Raw genomic sequence first — 16,367 nt, forward strand, 5'->3', positions numbered from 1 at the left:
GGGTTTCCCCACCTTACCCAAGCTAAATTTTGTAAAATAATTTCTAAAATAATCGACTCAGATAAAAAATATCTTACCTAAGATCACCCTGCTTGTAAGTGTTAGAGATTAATCCTAGATCGATCTACAACTCGAGTCTGAGGTCTTTCCACTACTTCCTTCCTCTATGTCCACATCCTGCCATGTAGGGTAATTTTATTAATTCATGATTTGAACAAATATTTGAGTGTTTACCGGGCACTGGGCACTGTTCCAGATGCTGGGAATACAGCAGTGAAAAAAACTGTCAAATACTTCATGCTCTTCACATTCTAGCAGGAATCAGATATAAATATGCAGTATGTCATGTAATGAGACATGGAGATACAAAAAGGAAAGAGGGATGAGGATGTGTTTAGTTTTTAAATATATATATGAATTTCTTTCCTGCCCCTTAAGATCTGCAGGAGGTTATCAGAATTGACAATGAGGACTTTACTAATAAAATTGACATTTGAGCCAAGACCTGAGGAAGGAGAGAAAGCCAGTCATCCAGTTATCCAGAAAAAATGAGGAACATAAAACCTCCAAGGTAAGAAGATGCTTGGCATGTCCCAGGAGCAGCAAATCCAGTGTGGTGGGAGCAGAAGGATTAAGTGCCAGCAGTATGAAATCAGATCAGAGAAACAGGTCATGGGGCAAGGATGGGGAGAGGGGTAAGAAAATCAGATGCAGGGTGATGTAGACCAAATTAAGTATTTTGACGTAAAAATCCCACTAGGTGGGAAGCCATTTGGCGGGTTTTGAGCCAAGTGGTGCTGTGTTGAGAAGACAAAATGGAGGTGAGGGCTAAGCAGGGAGGCCAGTTAAGGCTACTGTGGTACCTAGGTGAGAAATGAGGGTGGTGGTTGAAGAAACGAGTTCTTCAATTTCTAAAATGTTTGGAATGCAATCAACATGATTTGATGCTAGCATGGATGCAGAGTATGACAACTGAAAAAGTGTTGAGATCAGGCATCTCCCACTGGAAACTGAGAAGAAAAAGATGTCCTGGGAACAAGTTAACACTTTCAAGGAATGAGTAACTTGTCAAATGCTGCCTACAGGAGGATCAAAACCTACTGGATATAGCATTGGAGTTACTGGTGACCCTGAGAAAGTTTTGGTGTGGGGAACCTGGGGAGTGAAGCCCTACTGAGGCTTGAGAATGGGGAAAATTGGACAACTCTTTCAATTTTGCAGTAAAGGAAAAAAAATTGGGGGCAGTAAAGACGTGCAATCATATTTTGAAGTCACCATGAAGTGAATGATTAGTCACTACATGCTGATACTAAAGAAATTGGCCATCATGCAAGGTACATCCCAATTATACCCAGATACTGCCGTTCCACAGTATGGTAGATTATAAAGTACACTGTTAGGTGTCTTTAGAACAAGGTAGCAGCAGTATTATACATTCTCTACGGGTTGAATATTTTGAGTAGCTCTTGACACATTTGGGGTGGGAAGATTAAAGCATGATTCTGTAAGCAATGACAAACCACTGCGTACCGGGTTTAGTTCTTTTTTTATTGGGACGGAGTTTCGCTCGTTGCCTAGGCTGGAGTGCAATGGTGCCATCTCGGCTCACCGCAACCTCCACCTCCCAGGTTCAAACGATTCTCCTGCCTCATCCTCCCGAGTCACTGGGATTGCAGACATGCACCACCACACTCGGCTTTGTAGTTTTCTAGAATAAAGGAGGGTTTCTCCATGTTGGTCAGCCTGATCTCGAACTCTGACCTCAGATGATCCACCCGCCTTAGGCCTCCCAAAGTGCTGGGATTACAGGCGTGAGCCACTGCACCCGGCCCAGGTTTAGTTCTAAAACTTCCTTTAGCCTGATACCCTGGCTGAATTGGGGAAATTCTGGCACTAAGAATCGTATAGCTGATCCACCTAACCATTTGCTCCTTTTGCTAGGTTAAAAATTAGTTTCTTCCCCTTGGTGGGGAGAGTTGGGCAGAGAAACAATTTACAGCTCCTTTAAAATATAAAGTAGGTTCATACAAATCTCTGCCTACCTTAATTTTGCTGTACTCAAAGTACTCATCAAAAGCTTATGACTTGTTAAAGGTGAGTGCCACAATGCAAGGTTTAGCTTCCCTGGCCCAAATAAGACACAAAAACATTGATTGGTTCTGCCTACCACCCATTGGAGCATGTGCAGGCAGCCTCTTCTGACTTCAAGGTTCTAATGGGTTCGGCAGTATGACAGTCTGCCTTGAGGGTCTCCCCAATCACCAAGAACAGGTTCTTAGGTGTTGACATCAACCAGGACTCCAGTAGCACACTTCAAGAGCCCTCATCCAATGCCAGTGTTAGAAGTAATCCTAGGATTGTCACAATGTTCCAGGGCTGGAGGCAAATCCTTTATACGTGCTTTTGGAAAACATGCAGAGGTTTAGTTGAATCAAGCCAATTTTACTGGGACACTGGAATTTTTCCAGAGGAAGCAGGGATCTTCCTGGACACTCAGGGGCAGCTACAGGGAATGATGCTTGCAGGACAGCTAAGCTTATCCAGAGATCACCATACATTTCAGTCTGACAAAAGATAAATGTCACCAAATTTTAGTTGCTATGTGTAGCAATGTTCCTCCAAATTCATGAGACTTGTGATCTTTTATCATTAAAATCGTTTATATTGGTTAGTTTCCATAACTCAAAGGAAATAAACACCTTAAATCTTATGTCTCATCTTAAAGAATCTAAAAAATTTCTTCTGGAACCCAGGCTTGTACAGCAGAAAAAAAAATATTGGAAAGTCCTAACCATCATTCTCAGCAAACTATCCCAAGGACAAAAAACCAAACACTGCATGTTCTCACTCATAGGTGGGAATTGAACAATGAGAACACATGGACACAGGAAGGAGAACATCACACACCGGGGACTGTTGTGGGGTGGAGGGAGAGGGGAGGGATAGCATTAGGAAATATACCTAATGCTAAATGATGAGTTAATGGGTACAGCACACCAACATGGCATATGTATACATATGTAACAAACCTGCACGTTGTGCACATGTACCCTTCAAAGTGTAACAATAAAAAAATTGAAAAGTCCTTAAGTCAAACTAAGGTGGGTCTCCTATACCTCAAAAACAAAGCTGACAATTCTCCCAGACCGTGGATGCCATTTACAGCCACACATCACTACATCAAGTATCACAATGTTTATTGATAGATACAAGTATATAAAATCAGGGCATGAACATGACTTGATAAATTAAGTAGACTTAATTTCAATACTATAATAGGAGGGACCAATTCAAATTCTCACCATTTGTTTCACACCCACAAAAACCACTTCAAGGGCATTAACGATCTCTCAAAACTGATCAGTTTTGTGCAAGTAAACCATGTTTCTTTTAAAAAGACTTGTGCACTTGCCCAGGCTCAAGGATATTAAAATCTAGCACATAAAGCCCATTACTAGAGGTAGAAATACAGGCAATATACTATTACGGCAACAACCATCAATTACAGTTAAGAATTTTTCTGTAACAACCAAATGGATAATCAAATATTGCAACAACTCAAGTATTACTGAGCAAAGTGCATTTCTACAGTATTCAGTGTTGCTATTCAGTTTTCTAACTTAAAACAGCCTATGATAACTGGCAGCAAAGAAGGTCCTTGCAATAGACTGCCTCTGCTTGAGAACTTATGATGTAATTATTGCATGCTGCTAATATACTATCTAAACATTAAAGATACTCCTAAAATATTTGATGGTAGACTATGATTAAGACATTACACTACAAAAAAACCTTACGCAGAAGGAAATCCTAACTGACGTGCTTCTGCTTTAAATATTGTGAAAACATTACAGCGGAATGAATTTTCGCAGTGGTTAGGTCAAATGCAGTTACATCATAGCAACAGTATGTTTTGCACAATTTAAGGCTTTGGCTGGTTCTTTAGTCAGCTTCTTCCTCTGATTCTTCTTCTTCAGCAGTTTCTAGCCAGGTTAGCCACTGATTCACCTATAAATTAAGATTTGTAAGTTAAAATAGTTCACGATATAAACAGAAACCCATCCAAAAAGTTTTAGGTGGTACTACACAGTTTTAGAATATGAAACAAGGATATCCCTACCAACAATTTGTATATTAAGTTATACAAACTGGTATATTATCCAGATTTGGGACAATACAGAGCTAAAGATTTAATCCTGCAAGGATGATCCTCATGAATCTTGTTTATCATCAGCAGTAAAAAGGTAGCATGATGCTGCAGGACCAATGTTTCTCAAAGCCTGGGACCCCTGGAAAACCAGTAGCATGAGAAGAATCACCTGGATTTTGCATCGCAGACCTACTAAACTAGAATCTCTAGGAATAGGCCTGGAACCTACTTTTTAAACTGCTCTTCAGGTGATTAATGCATTCACTGTGATTTGAGAATGCCCTGATGTTCTTCCCCTAGGGCTACAACTTCATTCAATGAGACAGAAAATCAAATTGGGAGAAATCAGAAACATCTCTTTTAAAAAAAATATATAGTATTTAAACTGTTTTTTTCTTTTTGAGACACAGTCTCACTCTGTTGCCCAGACTAGAGTGCAGTGGTGTGATCTCAGCTCACTGCAACCTCTGCCTCCTGGGCTCATTGACATCCTCCCGAGTAGCTGGGCCCAGGACCACAGAACATGTCACCACATCTGGCTAATTTTTTGTATTTTTTAGAGACAGGGTTTCACTATGCTGCCCAGGCTGGTCTTGAACTCCTGAGCTCAAGTGATCCTCCCACCTGGGCCTCTGAAAGTGCTAGGTTTACAGGCATAAGCCACGTCCCCAGCTACAATTTCCTCTTTACTGATGTTTTTAAAAAAGCTTAAATCGGAACTTGTACAGTCACTCCCATGTATATAAGTAGCTATACTCTTTGAAAAGTTTGTTAGCTACCTCTAACATCTTATATACCACTAGAATTGTGTACTTTACTTAATCATAGCTTTAAATAGTGCAGAATGAAATGTACAGGTGAAGACAAACTACTAACTAGGACTACCTTGCCTGTATTTCGGTTGAAAAAGGCTCTTAACTTAATACCAAGCAAATCGAAATAAGCAGACCAGATTTTTTAACCAAAGACTTACCTGGAACAAAGCCTTGCCCTTTCCCGGAAACTCTTGGGTTATATCTTCTTTCCAAGCCAAGAAAGCTTCTTCTTCAATAATTTCCATGTCATAGAAGTGCACAAAAAAGCGAAGTAACATGCCTTTAAAAAAAATAAAAAAGTAATAAGCCCATTATTTAGTGTTCTGTTTAAGAACTGCCTCACACTGTTCTGATACAAGTCCTCTCACCTTTTGGGAAGTTGCTGTTATAGCAGTGCACCTGAAGAGCATACAGGGCACTGACTTGTAGATCAACGTGATCATGAAGAAATTTCTGCATTACTGGCTTGAAAGAAAGTAGTAGTTGTTTTTCCTGCTCTAACTGTTCTTTGGAAGGAGCAGAGGATGAATCTGTTTCATCGCTGGGGGGGTTTACTTCACTAGAAATGTACTGTAAGAAGCTGGACAGAAAAAGGTCTTGTTAGAACCCAATAGTGAGTTTTCTTGCTCAAGAGACAACTCTTAGTCTCCTGCTTCTTTTCTAGTACACGAAACATCACTATATGTAGAAAACCATTCGTCTTACCTAGTCATTAAGATGTTCACAAATCCTTTATCTACATGAAGTTTGGGAGAGATGTTATCTTTAATCCATTTATATATGGTTTGAGGGGATGGATCCAACTTTATTTGCTTCAACAGTTCCTTCTCCAATTTGAGGAGTGGGAATAAGAAACTCAGTCCCTTTCCTTCCAAAATCTCCAACATGCGGTCTTTATTCTGATCAATTTCTGAAGAGACAAAGCCACCTGCATCATCTAATAGTTCATTTTACCAAGTTGTCCTGTCCAGAGAGCAGAGCTTCACAAATGATGTCCCCAAGTATATAAGATCCATGTAGCAGAACAGAGAACCAACCCAGCAAATGAAAAAAACTCAACAAACGGATCAAATGAAAGTAGTTAAAAATTATAAATCTTTTTATAGGTGAGATCTGTGGCAATGTTTATCATTATCTGAGCAGGACAATCAGACTGTCTGACCTACATAAATCCACTCAAGGTACCTGAAATCTCTAAATATTATTAAAAAAACAAAACAAACAAGTCAGCATTCTCTTACCTGGGAGCATTTTCTGCATATTGACCTTGCTTTGTTGAAAAAGTTCTGTTAACCATTCTCGATCTTGTAATTTAGCTAACTGCTGAAGACAAAGTAGGAAGAGAGGAAAATGGGTGCCACTTTCTAGTGGTTGAGCTAGTTCTGAAATGCTCACCAGCTCTGAAATGATGGCACGAGCTGCAAACTGTGCTAAATAGGATTTCACCAAAGGGATGTCAACCTCCAGTTTGGGACACTGGTCCAATACATTCAGGAAAGCCTTAAAAGAAATATACAACAGTTTATCAGTTTTCGAATTTGAGTGGCAAGAGTTCTTACCACACAATCAGTAAAGTGTCCTACCTGCATGAAGTTGTCACTTGTGGCTATCCCTTCCTGTTTGAGTAAACTGATCAAAGAACTTGCTTTTTCTTTATCTTCATCACTTCTATCTAGTGACAGGATGATTACTTTGCTTAACATCTCAGGAAGAAAGTGTTTAGGAGCCCTCATTTCTCTTACACCATTGACAGCCTCATTTGCATTTCCGCTATTTAGATATTCAGTCACAACAGTTTCCTGTGAAGAACACAAGTATCTTTAATGTTTTCTCTATCTCATATATAGGCTAATTATACTAAAATGGGATATTTGAAACTTACAGTTAGTTTAAGAAGTTCTTCCTTTGATGGTGGTGGCTTTTTGCTGGTCTTGGCAGGCTTTTCCTGGATAAGTGGTGGATTAGTTTTGAGACCAAGCTGAGGTGTCTAAAAAACAAGCAATGACAGACATTTTTTAAGAAGAGGACTATGAGGTTAGGGGGAAGAACACACTAAAGTTAGAAAAAAGTCTTCAGACATCTTTAGAAAATGCTGTCCTACTATGGTCTGTACCTGTCCCAGAGGTGGTGTTTGAGTGCGTGGTGGTTGTGCACTAGGAGGAATCATAGTTATCTGGGGCTGAAGCTTTGGCACTTGATTTTTATTCATTAGGAACGACTGAGCAGGCCTCAGGCTAATCTGGAATTGAAAACAAATCAAAATATATCTAAATTAACAACGTGCAGTTGACGAACATATTAAATACAACATTCTAAAATCCTAAAATCCTATACAAACATGACAGAATCTAGGGAAACACTAAGCTTTTTAAAAAACTAAAGAAGGTACTCCACATTAACAGGTTTAATTTTTGGCAAAAAACTTAAAGATCTGATGCATACAGTAGTAAGATACTATTAGAAATCTTACATTTATGAGAATTCTCTTAGAATTAACATGACTAAAATATTCAAATAAAAAACTGCAAATTTAACTACAGTTTAGAAAATGCCTTGTTTTATCCTTAAATCACCCTCCTTACAAAGAAAGAAACCACAATATTTTGACAACCAGTTTTCTTGCTCTAACTAATAGACTTTAGGAGACTTGCCCTCATATCTCATAATCTTCGCTCACAGGACGCTGGACATTCAAAGAAAGAAAAAGAAGTATAGAAAAGAGAGAAAAACGTCAAGAACTCCAGCGTAAGTCCTCTTAATAACGCGTCTTTTTATAATCATCGGGCAATAAATTTCTGAATTAACAAACTATGGTATATAAGTAACATAGGCAAATGTACCTCATCTGCATTAAGCTGTCCTTTCTTAGAAAACCGAGGTGGCATATCCTTCGACTGTCCTTGCAGCTGGGATAAGAGTCCCTGACTCTGGTTATGGTAGAGCTGGCTTAGCCCCTATTTCAGAAAAGGAGAAAGAAAGTCTAGATAAAAAGGGGTCCACAAATTATGGTAATCAAGTACCAAAGGGATGAGCCAAGCCAAAAAGAAAGTGTAACTGAATTTGCGCAGAGAAAGTAAAAGATGAAACAGGGAAGAATAAAAATCTAACCTAACTGTCAAATAAAGTGATATGATTTTACTAATACTTTACTCATCTTAAGGATAAACATTTGTTTGAAATAAATGTTGCAGATATGGTTTAGAAAACATGCACACTCCTAGTTTCATGTTTTAATGCAAATGAAATCACATATATTGTAGAATTTAACACTTGTTGCCTAAATGTTCAAATATTACTTACCTGGCTTTTCATAAACTTGCCTCCCATCTCTCCAAACTGCGACTGTGTGGGAGGCATGATGTGTCCCCCATGGCCATTGAAGAGTTGATTTGAACGATGACGTCCCATGGTGGGTGAAAATCTATCCTGGATAACTCCTGGACCAGTACCAATTCCGCTACCTTAAAATACATATACGGACAACTCTCAAAACTAAAGTTAACTGATTTTTCAGTTTAATGAAACCATTGTTTTTTCAAAATTACCTGGCATTTGTCCAAACATATCAGCAAGTCCTCCAAGTGGGTCCCTATCCATTTTCATCCTGGGTGGCATGAACGGTCCCTCCAGAAAGAAGTCACTTCTCATCCCTTGAGCCATAGGAGCAGGAATAAACACCCCTAGATCCTTTAGAAATGAAGTGAATAAGCACTTTTTGTCTCTGGACGCTATTTTACTTAAAACTACAATTCTTGCAACTGAGGGGGAACCTAGAATATTAAACCATAATTTATGTTATTTCTGTAAATAACTTCTTCCAAAAATGGCAGACAAGGCTGGGCATGATGGCTCACATCTGTAATCCCACTTTGGGAGGCCCAAGCCTTGGTTTGCATGAGGTCAGGAGTTCAAGACAAGCCTGGCCAACATGGTGGAACCCTGTCTCTACTAAAAATACAAAAAATTAGTGGGGTGTGGTGGCACACGCCTATAGTCCCAGCTACTGGGGGAGGCTGAAGCAGGAGAATCACTTGAACCTGGGAGGCGGAGGTTGCAGTGCATTGAGAATGCGCCACTGCACTCCAGCCTGGATGACAGTGCGAAACTCCGTCTCAAAAAATAAAAAAATAAAAGTGGAAGACAAGACACTAAAAACATTAAGCTCCACCATTAAGATGACACAGACCCCTGAAGTGTTTGGGGTGGGTGGAGAGGAATCCCATTCTACTCTACAAACACGAAGTCTATGTGACAAACAAAACCCAATCTTACTTTTACTGCATCTTGACGGATTTGATTGATCGTCTTTGGTCCATTGTCAAGAAAAGCCTTGCGAGGAACCCAATGGTGTTCTCGCAACTCTACGGTATCCTTTAATTGAAAAATAATTTTATTTTAATATTCCTAAACCAAAAACTCAGCTTACCAACAAATTTAAAGAAACCAATATTACCTGCAGCAGGAAACGAATCCTTGCTGGCAATTCCTTACTTAACATCAAGGAGCACATTCGGGCAAAGTACTGATCCATTAAGGACTGATAAGAGAAGAATACATTCATTGGAAGAGCTACAGCAAATGTGTTCAACTTACAGCTTTAAGACTTCTAAGATTATAACCCAGTTAATGGCTAAATATGGCAATCCCTTATGATGTCACAAAAATAAATAGCTTGATTTAAAGACAAACTACTTGTACTGCTTCCATCAGCTACACACGTACCTTGGCTCGTTCATGGTCTAATCTAGGTCCCACTGTCCTCATTATCTGACAGAGGCACTCCAAATCCTCTCCCATATCTTTGAGTTGGACTCTCTTCTTCTTTTCCAAAAGCTACAAGAATAAGATGCCATGGTGATAAAATTTTAGTTACTCTGGTTTAGGCGTAGTACTTTCCCTTTATGTTTGCACTGACTCATTCATAGTTCCTACGGAATCTAGTATAGGGCTTTCTACCAGTCTGTGTTGATCAGTTCTAACCCTACTTTGTCAAACACACCACGTATTTCAAATTATTCTGTTTAGTAAATTTTGTTGCCCATCTGTATTTAACTAGTCAACCTCCCTCTTAGATGAATAATTGACTCATTTCCTCCAAATGACTGACTACATTCGCCTAAGCCTAACTTCCCCGTCACACTTACTGTTTTGATGCACTTATGAAGGATAGATTCGTGAATAAGATCAAGCTTGCCAAGCTCTCCAATGAATTTGATGTTTCCCAACATCTTGATCTTAGCAATGGCTCTCTGTTCCTCCTCCTCGGGGAGGAGGGGATTTTCACGCTTATCATAGACTGAAAAAAAAATACCAATGAAGTAAGCCAACATTCAGAATTAAGCTGAAAATATACAGTAGTACTTATTATCAACTGTAAGTCTTACCATCAACATTTCTAGTTCGGTTTTCAAATTCATCTTGTAATTTGGAAATTAGGAGGCGTCTGAATGTCTGGAAAAAGACATTGTCATGCTTTATTACGGAAATTTTTCAAGTCAACTTTAAAACAAGCAAAAACTACCACTTACGGTGCTTTGCTTCTGTCCTGGTTGACCCTCTGCTGCTGGGCCATCAAAGTTTGGTGCATCTTCTGCCAATCGCAGACATAGCTGAGCATACAGTGAGCTATACTTTGGCTCTTCTAGGGCTTTGTCCACAATCTACAGAAAATGTCATTGCTTAAACTAAATACGAAAACTTCAACAAGAACCCTTCCTTTAGGAAAAATACAACCACCTAAATGTTAGCTATTACAGTGTACCAAAAATGTCCAGTTATACAGATTTCATCTAGTCACATCCATCTCCTGGGAGTCAGAAAATGCCATGGATATAAAAACTTTCAAGTCTACATAAATTGTCATACGATGCATTTCCAAGACCTAAATATGGTGTTTTCCACAAAAGAAAAAGAATAGCTTGCTAAGCACCCCCATTTACCTCTTCAAGCATAGCATGAACTTAACATTTACCTCTTCAATCTAATGCTACTAAAGTCAGTGGTTCTTTTTAATCACTATCAGTATTCAAAATACATACCTATCTAACTCACACCTAAGGGTTTTAAGTAGTAATCCAAGCGTAAAAAAACACAACCTGAGTTTGTTAAACAGTTCCCTCTCCCTTTTGAGTTAAGCCAATATTTAAAACTTACCAGCAGTATGACCCCTTTAAGGATGAGTTTAGACTCTACACCCACATTGAGGAGCTCAAGGCATAGCTTGTCAAACTTTTCAGGAGTAAGCTTATTTAGTATGCTAGAGAAAAAGGAATTACATTTTAAGTGTTAGCTAATACACAGAATTTGAATTGAAAAACTGCTTTTAAATTATACTGATTTTTCTTCTAACTTGCTCCCTTTAAATAATCAAGACATGTTTTCTTACTCATCTAAAACCAAAGGGATGCTGAAATAAACCTGTTATTTTAATTACAATGATTTGAATTAGATTGGGGGGTTCCCAGCTGTTTGACAAGAATCCTTTCTCACTTTCTCAAGGTTAGAGTGCAAAGATCTCATTATCAAGGCTAGACCATGAACTAAGACCATTATATTCCATTCCCTGCTTCACTGGCTTAAATAACATAGCACTTCCCTTTGTCAAGGGAAACGCTAGCACGACAGGATTATGGACTGCAATCCAATGGCTGAAAGCAACCGTAAGCCCCAAAATATGACGTGCTGTTCTTCAGTTCAAGATACATTTTTTTTTGAGATGCAGTCTTGCTCTGTCACCCAGGCTGGAGTGCAGTGGCATGATCTTGGCTCACTGCAACCTCCACCTGTGGGGTATTCAAGTGCCTCAGCCTCTCTAGTAGCTGGGACTACAGGCGCCTGCCACCACGCCCGGCTAATTTTTGTATATTTAGTAGAGATGGGGTTTCAACATGTTGGCCAGGCTGGTCTCGAACTCCTGACCTCAAGTGATCTGCCCATCTCGGCCTCCCCAAGTGCTGGGATTACAGGCCTGAGCCACAGTGCCTGGCCAGTTCAAGATATTTTTAAAAATTGCTACCACGAGGATTCATTAAAACATAACATACTCTGGGCATGAACCTTGCCTTCTTAGTAGTACAGCACACACACCAAACACAGCTAATCCATACTTCCCATCTTTTAGTAAAACGGACCTTGAAACTTACCCTCTTACTTTCCTGAAGATTGCATCATGTCGTTCTTTTTCGTTTGCGGAGTTGTTTGCTGCGGAGTTGTCATCTCGTCTAGTGCTTCGTGCAGGAATCCATTTCTGAGCGTTTTGCCCTGGGGTTTTCCCCAGGAACTCGCTGATTAATAAAAATCAGCAAAAACACTTATTGTCACACACCAAATGTTAAACATCATAAATTCTCTTACACAGAAAAAAGTAATTTAGGCTTTCTCGACTTCCCCTCCAAGAAAGCCAACTTTGGAGATCAGTGGTTCTGGAACAGTAGTGTACATCAGAATCACCTGAAGGGCTTGTTAAAACAGATTGCTGGACCCACCCAGTTTCTGTTTTCACTGGTTTGGGGTGGGGCCTAAGCATTTGCATGTCTAGTAAATATTCCCAGTATCAACGCTGTGGAACCACATTTTGAAAATTAACATTTTTTTAAGATATGGGGTCTTGCTGTGTTGCCCAGGCTGATCTCAAACTCCTGGGTTCAAGCGACCCTCCCACCTTTGCCTCCCAAAGTTGTTGTTGGGATTACAGGTGTGAGCCACTGTACTGGCTGCCAATTAACACTTTCTAATGTTTTATTGACCACGTTGACTGCGTACTACTTTACTAACAGCAATTAGTAAGAATAATAGCTACTGATTTCAGAAAAAACATTAGTAAAAATAACCCAAAGAATAAGGAAAAAAGTAACAGTTTGAGAGTCTCAACTCATTTAGATAATTTGGCTAAGAAATAATCAAGAGCTGATATTCTGTATTTAGGATACTCAACAGAAACCACGCCCCTGAAGATTAGGACTCTTGATGGCTATTGCCTTAATTATACCGTCACATGGGAAAGACTTTTAATCTGTTAAATAAAGCTCACTGTTTTTTTTACACGTTTACCACACCTGTTGCCAGCAGTCTTGGGATAGTGCTGAGGTGCACCCCTACTTCCTCCTCCGCCCGAAGAAGCACTATGTAAAAGAAAAAAATTTTTGTTTACTGTATCCCAACTATGTCTCACTCAAAAAGAATAAAGCACCTATTTTACGTTTTGCTTTGCTTGTAGAGATGGGGGTCTCGCTATTTTGCCCAGACTGGAGCCAGGCCTGTATTTTAGTGCTTGTATATTATGCTACAAATGAAGACTGAACTTGGACCCAAAAGAAAGGCAAATAATTGATTTTATTTATTCTTCAGATGGCAGTTCTTAGAAGGCTGTCAATGAAAACTTAAGAACTTTTCAAATGAAAATTGCAGCCCATTAAGTCGGACTTATTTGCTGTGGTTAACTAGTTTTTGGGACTGGCCTTTTCAAAACGATTCCCCCAAATAAATCTACACATACCTGAAACGAGAAGCACCCCCTTCTGCAATCGCACTCTCCACTTTGGCGGCTTGACAACGAAGAATCTTCAAAAGAATATTAATAGATGGGGTGGGGAGGGGAGGGGACGGGAGAAATGAAATACCTGGAACGAGAAAGAGCACCAAAATTAGACACTGCTAACATACAGACCTATAAGCCTTCATTCAATTATAACGTATTTCAGATCCTGGCACTGTCACTGCATTGCAGATCTGTAAGACTAACCTAGAATGTACTCAAAACACAATTACATTTTGTTTAGCCACCTGGAAATTCCCCGGTGTTCAAGGATGCAAAGAGACTTCGTAGAACACAACAGCCATTTCAAACGGCTCACAACGAATCTTTTGAAAAAGCCACATTCTACTATCTTTAAAACTGAGCACTGAGATCAACAGAAAAATCTAACTACAGACACGAGCAACATCACGTGGAAAATGTCGGCCCTAGGAATTTTTACTGCCTTGACGAGGAGGCCAGCGACTGGATAAGGTCTCTCCAAAAGCTCTTCAGCAGTTTTCCCCTGTCCACCCTTTCGCCTCCTCCCCGTGGAGAGTTCGTGGAAAGACGCGCGAGAGGGGGCCGGGTGTTCGGGACTAGCACTCGCAGGCGGAAGACCAGGGCCACAACATGGCAGCAGGAACCTCCGCCCCGTTTTTCCCTTCCTGGGAACAAAAGAGCGAAGCATTCCTCCCACCCAGGCGCAAGTTAGGGAAGTGCTTCCGACAACCTCCCCACGAGGCCGCGGGTCGCTCGGCGGGGAGGAGCAGCTGAGGCCGCCCCCGCCGGCCCGGCGCCCAGCTCTTTGTTCTCCAGGCAGGAAGGCGGCCTCCTGCCCACCCGCCGCCTCCAAGCGGGCCCCCTCCTGCCCCATAAATCCCCCCGGGACTGACAACCGCCTCGCCACGGCCTCCTCTGCTGACAAAAGGGGCAGAAATCATCACTCTCTTTTTCCCCCCGACGAAGGGCAGCCCCGCCGACTCCAGGCCCTACACACCTCCCCGCCGGGAGGCCGGGCTCCGGGACGCCTGTGGTTCCCTGGTCCCGCGGCAACGGCCGGGCCCTCCCTGCCGGCCCGCGTGCCTCCCGCCACGGCGCTAGCAGTCCGAGCCAGGCTCCCTCGCCGTCCGAGCACACCCGTGCCTCGGTCCGCCACGGCCTCGTCCCTGCAGCGGTCGGCCATCCGGCCATGACCGCACGGCGGTCTGGCCAACACTGACGTCTTCCTTCTACTCCGTCAGCAACAGGAAGAGAGAACAAAGGCCAAGACTTTCCAGGTGTCTGAAGCGCAGGGGAAATGCTAAAAAAGGGTCGCCCCACCCGGCTCCGCCTGCAGCCGCCATTTTGTACCACTCGAGAAGAAGCGACCAGGGACGGCGGCCATTTTAGAGCGCTCCACTCGGCGGCGGCGGCGGCGGCTCCACTCACCTTCACCGAGAACTCAGCAGCTGCCACCGCAGCTGCCTCCTCAGGATCCGGTCGTCGGGGATAGGGAAGGGAGGGGAAAGGGGAACGGAAAACAAAAAAAAGGGGGAGGGAAGGGGGAGGAAGGAGTCGGGGACGGCCTGAAACTCAGCTCAGAGGAGTCGCTGCTGCAGCCGCCACTCGGTACCCGCTGCCACCTCCATAGAGCTCCGACTCACTGCTGGCGGTGAGGCGTGTCTGAAGCCGAACTTATCACTCTTGGAGCAGCCGAACCCACCAGAGCCTCCCCGAATGGCTCTTTCGCCGCCCAATCAGCGGCCCGGTTGCCGTCTGCCACCAATCCGCGCAGGGCAGCGGGGAGGAGCCACAGGGCTGAGCTCGGTTGCGGCGCAGCCCCGCCGCAGTGCGCAAAGCCATATTCGCGAAGTCTCTGAGGCTGAGCCAGTGGCGTAAGGGGCGCCGAGCGCTGTCTATATGAGGGCCGCGTGCGTAAAGCCGGAGAGCCCTTTTGAGTCTGCGTTGGTGTGGCTGCTGCTTCTTGCTCCAGTCCCTTTGTTCACTGAGTCCATATGCCATGCTCCGGTTGTATCATCCCCTTTTCCCCCGACCTCGTTTTCTCACCGGGAATATGGGAAGAAAACGCACCCTTACCTCCCCCGATCCCTGTGCGTGGCGAGTGAGCATTGCTTTTCTTGGCGCCCCTTGGAGCTGTGGCTGCCCTCGCGTGCCTGGCCTCTCCCGGGGCTAGGCCCGTCGGGTTGAGGCCTGGCGCCCCCGGGCGCAGCGCCGGGACACCACCCGGCTCCAGGTCCTCGGCTTCGGCAGCCTTGGGGAACCCAGAAAGTCGTGGGGAGGAGGCGAGACGTGCGCCCGGATGCCAAAGGAGAGCTTCATTCAGCTCCTTATTGGCCCACCCCCTGCAGAGTGAATGAGAAAGGGATGAAAGGAAGGGGTTGATTTTCTTCGTACCGCACACAAGAAGCAGCTTTTCCCATAGGAATGTCCTGCTGGCGGTCACCGAGGAAAACACCCTGTGTGTCAGACTTCCGCGGGTGTTTGGAGGATTTCGAATTGCTATCTCCTGTTTTTTTTTTTTGTTTGTTTAAGTGCACGTTAAACATTGTCAGTTGTGTATTTTCATTTTATTTAAGGTCCACCATAATACGATTAGGCTTTTCAAATACGGCAAGTTGAACTATTTATACTTACCAGGTAATGTATTGATGGGTACCTTATTCCATCGTTTGCGACATTGTAGCTATTACTAAAATGGAGTCATACTTCTATAAACTTAAACAACAAAAATGTCCCCATCTCCATTTTAACATGTAGTACTTTTACGGTGTATAGTCAAAGGCAAGAATGTGTGTGTTTTAACATGAATGACTTTTAAAGAAAGTGTTCAGTAAGAGGCAGGATTTTCAAAGACCCAAACTTAACCTTTGATGTGTCAAAACAGCTC

General features: G+C 42.4%; 1 protein-coding gene and 1 non-coding gene across 3 annotated transcripts; both read right to left on the reverse strand.

The window, feature by feature from the left end:
* Positions 1-3,176: 3,176 nt before the first annotated feature.
* On the reverse strand, positions 3,177-15,309 carry EIF4G2 (eukaryotic translation initiation factor 4 gamma 2). Of its 2 annotated transcripts, XM_003254938.4 has the most exons (23): positions 14,556-14,671; positions 14,478-14,497; positions 13,460-13,583; positions 13,020-13,085; positions 12,108-12,248; positions 11,119-11,221; positions 10,494-10,625; positions 10,350-10,416; positions 10,110-10,261; positions 9,688-9,798; positions 9,419-9,502; positions 9,238-9,336; positions 8,511-8,652; positions 8,266-8,426; positions 7,806-7,919; positions 7,079-7,204; positions 6,848-6,952; positions 6,549-6,764; positions 6,207-6,465; positions 5,671-5,875; positions 5,334-5,545; positions 5,124-5,245; positions 3,177-4,008 (listed from the first exon to the last, which is right to left on the reverse strand). In XM_003254938.4, the coding sequence occupies exons 1-23, from the start codon at positions 14,669-14,671 to the stop codon at positions 3,943-3,945; spliced, it is 2,943 nt and encodes a 980-aa protein (XP_003254986.2). In that variant the 3' UTR covers positions 3,177-3,942. The 2 variants fall into 2 exon arrangements, with proteins under 2 accessions (XP_003254986.2, XP_030684617.1); XM_030828757.1 differs by lacking the exons at positions 14,478-14,497; positions 14,556-14,671 and adding an exon at positions 14,909-15,309 and having other exon boundaries at positions 3,181-4,008.
* LOC115830579 lies at positions 7,613-7,753 on the reverse strand. The gene has a single exon (XR_004026123.1). It is a non-coding gene; the product is annotated as a small nucleolar RNA SNORD97 (small nucleolar RNA).
* Positions 15,310-16,367: the final 1,058 nt, after the last annotated feature.

The sequence above is a fragment of the Nomascus leucogenys genome, chromosome 15, assembly GCF_006542625.1.
Source record: "Nomascus leucogenys isolate Asia chromosome 15, Asia_NLE_v1, whole genome shotgun sequence".
NCBI lineage: Eukaryota > Metazoa > Chordata > Mammalia > Primates > Hylobatidae > Nomascus > Nomascus leucogenys.

Excerpts from the sequence above, each read along its gene's own strand:
- EIF4G2 (XM_003254938.4), bottom strand. The coding sequence starts at position 14,671 with ATGGCCGGATGGCCGACCGCTGCAGGGACGAGGCCGTGGCGGACCGAG. Across the intron at positions 6,466-6,548 it reads CAAGTGACAACTTCATGCAG|GCTTTCCTGAATGTATTGGA; the intron begins GTAGGACACTTT and ends ATTTCTTTTAAG. Across the intron at positions 5,246-5,333 it reads TAACAGCAACTTCCCAAAAG|GCATGTTACTTCGCTTTTTT; the intron begins GTGAGAGGACTT and ends TTTTTTTTAAAG.